Source organism: Uranotaenia lowii, unplaced genomic scaffold, assembly GCF_029784155.1.
Source record: "Uranotaenia lowii strain MFRU-FL unplaced genomic scaffold, ASM2978415v1 HiC_scaffold_1532, whole genome shotgun sequence".
Classification (NCBI taxonomy): Eukaryota; Metazoa; Arthropoda; class Insecta; order Diptera; family Culicidae; genus Uranotaenia; species Uranotaenia lowii.
The window spans coordinates 1-3,970 of NW_026597558.1; the positions used below are offsets into that span (position 1 = coordinate 1).

Below are 3,970 nucleotides of genomic sequence, written 5' to 3' on the forward strand. Positions count from 1 at the left end.
CTTCTATCTGCGACGACTTCCACGATTTGTTCACGACTTCGTCCCTGTCGTCCAACAACGAGGCTGGTTTCAACCCGTTCGATGACCCAACCAAGAAGTGGTTCGGAGTTAATACTGGTTGCTCCGAATCCTCAGATGTAACATGAGTTAGCGGCCTAGAGTTGACGGTGTTCTCTACTTCTATTAACAAGTTGCGTAGCACCTCATCGTTAAGTTGGTGCTTGGGTTTGATCTGATTTAGGTTACGTTTAACTGTTTGGATCATTCGTTCCCAAGATCCACCCATATGAGGAGACGCTGGTGGTATGAAAGACCAAGTGGTGTCTGGACTTGAAATTTCTCGAAGAATAGTATTCTGGTTCATTTCCCTTAATGCCAACTTAAGCTCTTTATTTGCCCCTATGAAATTTGTGCCACGGTCGCTAAAAATTTGAATCGGTGTACCTCTTCTCCCCATAAAATTTCTAAGTGCCATTATGCAGGATTCTGCTGACAAGGAATGTGCTATCTCGATGTGTACAGCTCTAATAGTCAAACATGTTATCAATACGCCCCAACGCTTTTCAGTACTACGCTTCACGGTGACAAACATCGGACCGAAATAGTCGACGCCTACGAACGAGAATGGTCTGGTAAACGCGGAAAGTCTTGTTGCTGGAAGATTACTCATCCGAGGTGGTCTCGGAGCAGCCTTCAGATTCTTGCACAACTGGCAATTCGCTCGAACCTTCCAGTACAAACTGGATAACCTAGGAGTTATACGGAACCTTTGTCGTATTTCATTGATGACTGTCTGATGGTTGCGATGATAGAATTTAACATGGTAGTGTTGTACGATTAGCCAAGTGATTCGATGGTCTTTCGGAAGTATGATAGGATGTTTTGCATCCATACTGACTGCTTCACAAGCGCCGATCCGAGTAGAAGCTCGCAAGACTCGTTCGTCATCGAGAAATGGCCAAAGCTTATATATTGAGCTTGATTTCGGTATTTGAGACGGGGAAGGTAATGTTGAGCTTAGTAAACTAATTTCGCCATCGAAGTGCTCACTTTGGGCTTCTCTAAACGCTAAAACCTCCCCTCGGTGGATTTCTTTGCCGGAAAGTGGTCCCAGTTCGCGTTTCGTCTTAAATTCTTCTTTAATTTTGAGGTTGGCAATGTATCGCAGAACCCAGGCTGCAGTTCGCCTGAGAAAATTCCAACTCCTACAATTATCTGGTCGTAAATGATTGACAGGAAATATGCTATGCACGTTACAAGAATTATTCGGTCTAAGCTCTTCTTCCGTAAACTCCTTCCCAAAGTGCTCGCTTGGCCACGCCGTTTCGTTTTCTCTCAGGAAGTCTGGACCATTTAGCCATCGACTTTGGTTGTTAAGATCAGGTAAGCGTTGCCACTTCGTAGCTTCATCTGCAACGTTGTCCATGGTGGATATCCATTTCCAGTCCTTAATTTGTGTGGTTTCCAAAATTTCACTGACCCGATGAGCAACGTAGTGTGAGTATCGGCGGTGGTCTGATCTTATCCAACAAAGAACGTTTCGGGAATCACTCCAAAAGAACCGTTGCTTCGTCTTGAACGATAGTGCCTTCGCAACAGAATCAGCCAATCTGGTCCCAATAACTGCTGCCTGTAGTTCCATACGCGGTATTGAAAGAAACTTCAAGGGTGCTACTCGAGCCTTAGCCCCTACAATGGCAACTTCAACTCTGTTGCCCTGTTGGAATCGAAGATAAACTACAGCCGCATATCCTAATTCGCTTGCATCAACAAATGTGTGTAAGGTTATCGATGTATTCTCATCAAACGATATTTTCGAGCGATAACAGCGGGGAATTTTGATGTTTTGAACTGTTGGTAACACGCTAAGCCACATTAGCCAGTCATCAAAAAGTTTTTTCGGTATTTTTTCGTCCCATCCAATTGAACTCCTCCAAATTTCCTGCAGCAGTATTTTGAGGAAGATAAGTAGATTTGAAAGAAATCCTAGCGGATCGAAAATCGCCACAAGTGTGCGAAGTACTTCACGCTTCGTTGGTACGCGTCTGCCGGCTAGCAAATCTTCTTCGTGTTTCGGAGACAATTTGTACGTAAAACAATCGGCTGCAGTACACCACCACATCCCTAGGACTTTCTCTGTGGACAACTCATCTTCAAAGTTTAAGCTTTTTCCTTGTAGACTACTTCCATTGAGCGCTGCTAATACTGTTGGAGAATTCGATAACCAGTTTCGCATCTCAAATCCCGCTTGAGCATGTATAAAATGAACATCTTGAGCCAGTTGACTAGCTTCTTGTTCTGACTCCACACTTAGCAGCATGTCATCAACGTAGTGATTATTTTTTATTACTGCGGCTGCTCTAGGGTATTGGCTTTCGTATTTTTCTGCATTTAAGTTTTTTACGAACTGAGCACAACTGGGGGAGCAGCTTGCTCCAAAGGTCATCACCTGCATCACATAGGTGCTTGGTTCGCCATCCGTTAGATTCCCTTTCCATAGAAAGCGCTGGCAGTGTTGATCCTCTTCGGCGACGAGAATTTGATGGTACATTTCCCTAATGTCGCCGCATACCCCTATCCGGTTCTCTCTAAACCGAATCAGCACATCGAGTAGGCAGGTATTCTGATCAGGACCCTTGAGCAGTAGTGAGTTGAGCGAGACACCTTGAACCTTAGCTGCTGCGTCCCACACCAGGCGTACCTTCTTCGGTTTGTTGGCATTAAATACCGGGAATATAGGCAAATACCATACTCGTTTCTGCTTTACAGCCAGCTCTTTGTCAGATAATTTTCGAATATAGCCCTTGGAAACGTAATCATTGATCTTGTCAGTCAACACAGCAGCTAGCTGTGGGTCCTTTCTAAGTTTCGTTTCGAGACACTGTGCTCGACGTAGAGCGTTAGCTTTACTGTTTGGTAAACGAAATTCATCGAATTTCCACAGAAGTCTTAGTTTATAACGACCACTAGCAGTACGCTGAAATGATTCCAAGATGTCACATGCACGGCGGTTTTCCTTTGACTCAATCAGCCTCATAGGTTTTTCGATACCAGCTTTATCGATAGCGAAAAACTCTTTCATTGCGTTATGAAGTTCATCGTTTCCTTTTTCCTTGCATTCACAGTGATGCAGGTGGTGATACTCTAAGAACTGTAGCCACGTTTTGTCACTGCCTCCGTATACGATCCAGCCAAGTCGAGTTTTGGTAGCAACCGGCTCAAACATTCTACCTTCTTTCCCTTTCAAAACGTAACCTAAATTTGCGTAATTGCTGCCAATAAGAATCCTTGGTTGTACGTCTATATAGGATTTCGCCGGAATTCCCTGCAGATGTTGGTAGCGATCTTTCAGTTTTTCCATATCCAATGTCTGGTGAAATAAATTGAGATTGGATACGGTGTGTACTTCTGGTAGTTGGAAACGTTTGTGATTTTTCTCTGTACCTGATATTTCGAGGCTTATATTTTTGGAATCCATTTCCCTACGAGTCTTGTTTCCTGTCCATTTCAGACAAAGAGGTTCAGATTTTCCACTGATTCCTAAGTCCGACGCTAGTGCTGTATCAACCAAGGTAATGGACGATCCATCGTCAAGAAACGCATGCGTATGTATTTGTTTTTGAGGTCCGTAAAGTATGACAGGCACTACTCGCAAAAGTGCTTGATTGGAAGAGTGGTGCATATTACATTCACCTGTGGTAATTGAACTTGGTCCTTCCATTGGATCGCTTTGTGGTCCTTCCCTTAGAACGCTTTGTGGTCCTACCTCGATAAATTTGTGAAGGAATGGGTGATGCTTATACTGACAGCCCTGCTGTCCACAGATTTTGTGCGATTTGCAAGGAGCTCGTCCATGTCTTCCTAGACAACGTTTGCAGAGTCTGAATTCGTTCACAACTGCCCAGCGCGCCTTGAAGCTTAATTCTTCGAATCGTTTACATTTCTCAATATTTGGACAGCCTTCCTTACA

The 3,970-nt window shown here is 44.0% G+C and overlaps 1 protein-coding gene across 1 annotated transcript; it reads right to left on the minus strand.

Annotated features, from left to right (window-relative positions):
• Window positions 1-34: 34 nt before the first annotated feature.
• On the minus strand, window positions 35-3,361 carry LOC129759412 (uncharacterized; the record flags this gene model as incomplete). Its single annotated transcript, XM_055756856.1, has 1 exon — window positions 35-3,361. A coding segment is annotated over exon 1 (3,327 nt), but the record flags the coding sequence as incomplete, so codon positions are not given.
• Window positions 3,362-3,970: the final 609 nt, after the last annotated feature.